This window comes from Sapajus apella, unplaced genomic scaffold (assembly GCF_009761245.1).
Source record: "Sapajus apella isolate SASKATOON/1434 unplaced genomic scaffold, GSC_monkey_1.0 scaffold77, whole genome shotgun sequence".
NCBI classification, from domain to species: domain Eukaryota; kingdom Metazoa; phylum Chordata; class Mammalia; order Primates; family Cebidae; genus Sapajus; species Sapajus apella.
In genome coordinates, this window is record NW_022437017.1 from 9,471,127 (window position 1) to 9,471,899 (window position 773).

Below are 773 nucleotides of genomic sequence, written 5' to 3' on the forward strand. Positions count from 1 at the left end.
GTGGATGGGTGAGTGGATGGGTCGGTGGATGGGTGGGTGAGTTGGTGGGTGGATGAGTGGGCAGATGGATGGGTGGGTGAATGGTAGGTGAGTGGGTGTATGGATGGATGGGTGGATGGATGGGTGGGGGTAGATGAGTGGGTGGATGAGTGGGTGGGTGATGGGTGAGCAGATGTGTGGCTGGGTGCATGGGTGGTGGGGTGGGTGGATGGGTGGTGGGGTGGGTAGATGGCTGGATGGGTGAGTGGGTGAGTGATGGGTGGGTGGATGAGTGGATGGGTGGATGGATACATATTTGTAAACCCTGCAGGTTTTGACACAAAAATCATGAAGAACTGTGGCAAGATTCATTTGAAGAGAACCAAGCTAGATCTCATGATGAACAAGCTGGTGGTCATGGTGAGCTGCCAACAAGTGACCCTGCCCCAGGAACACAGAGGAGGGGCCAGGACAGGGATGTCATCTTCCAGGCCCCAGCTTCCTTCTTCTGCAAAATGTGTGGCCTGATCCTGTGGGCAGGTCTTTCATTAAAATAATTTTTTGGCTGGGCGTGGTGGCTCATGCCTGTAATCCCAGCATTTTGGGAGGCCCAGGTGGGCCAATCACCTGAGGTCAGGAGTTCAAGACCAGCCTGGCCATCTTTAGTAGAGATGGTGAAACCCCATGTCTACTAAAAGTACAAAAATTAGCCGGGTGTGGTGGCGGGCACCTGTAATCCCAGCTACTTGGGAGGCTGAGGCAGGAGAATCGCTTAAACCCAGGAGGCTGAGGTT

General features: G+C 54.1%; 1 protein-coding gene across 1 annotated transcript in view; it reads left to right on the forward strand.

The window, feature by feature from the left end:
* Nucleotides 1–545, forward strand: part of ATP8B3 (ATPase phospholipid transporting 8B3) — a 9,247-nt gene extending 8,702 nt beyond the window's left edge. The window contains exon 12 of the mRNA XM_032252381.1: nucleotides 311–545. Coding sequence (XP_032108272.1) covers nucleotides 311–507 — 197 coding nt within the window. The 3' untranslated portion in view covers nucleotides 508–545. The remainder of the gene's footprint in view (nucleotides 1–310) is intronic.
* The last annotated feature ends 228 nt before the right edge of the window (nucleotides 546–773 follow it).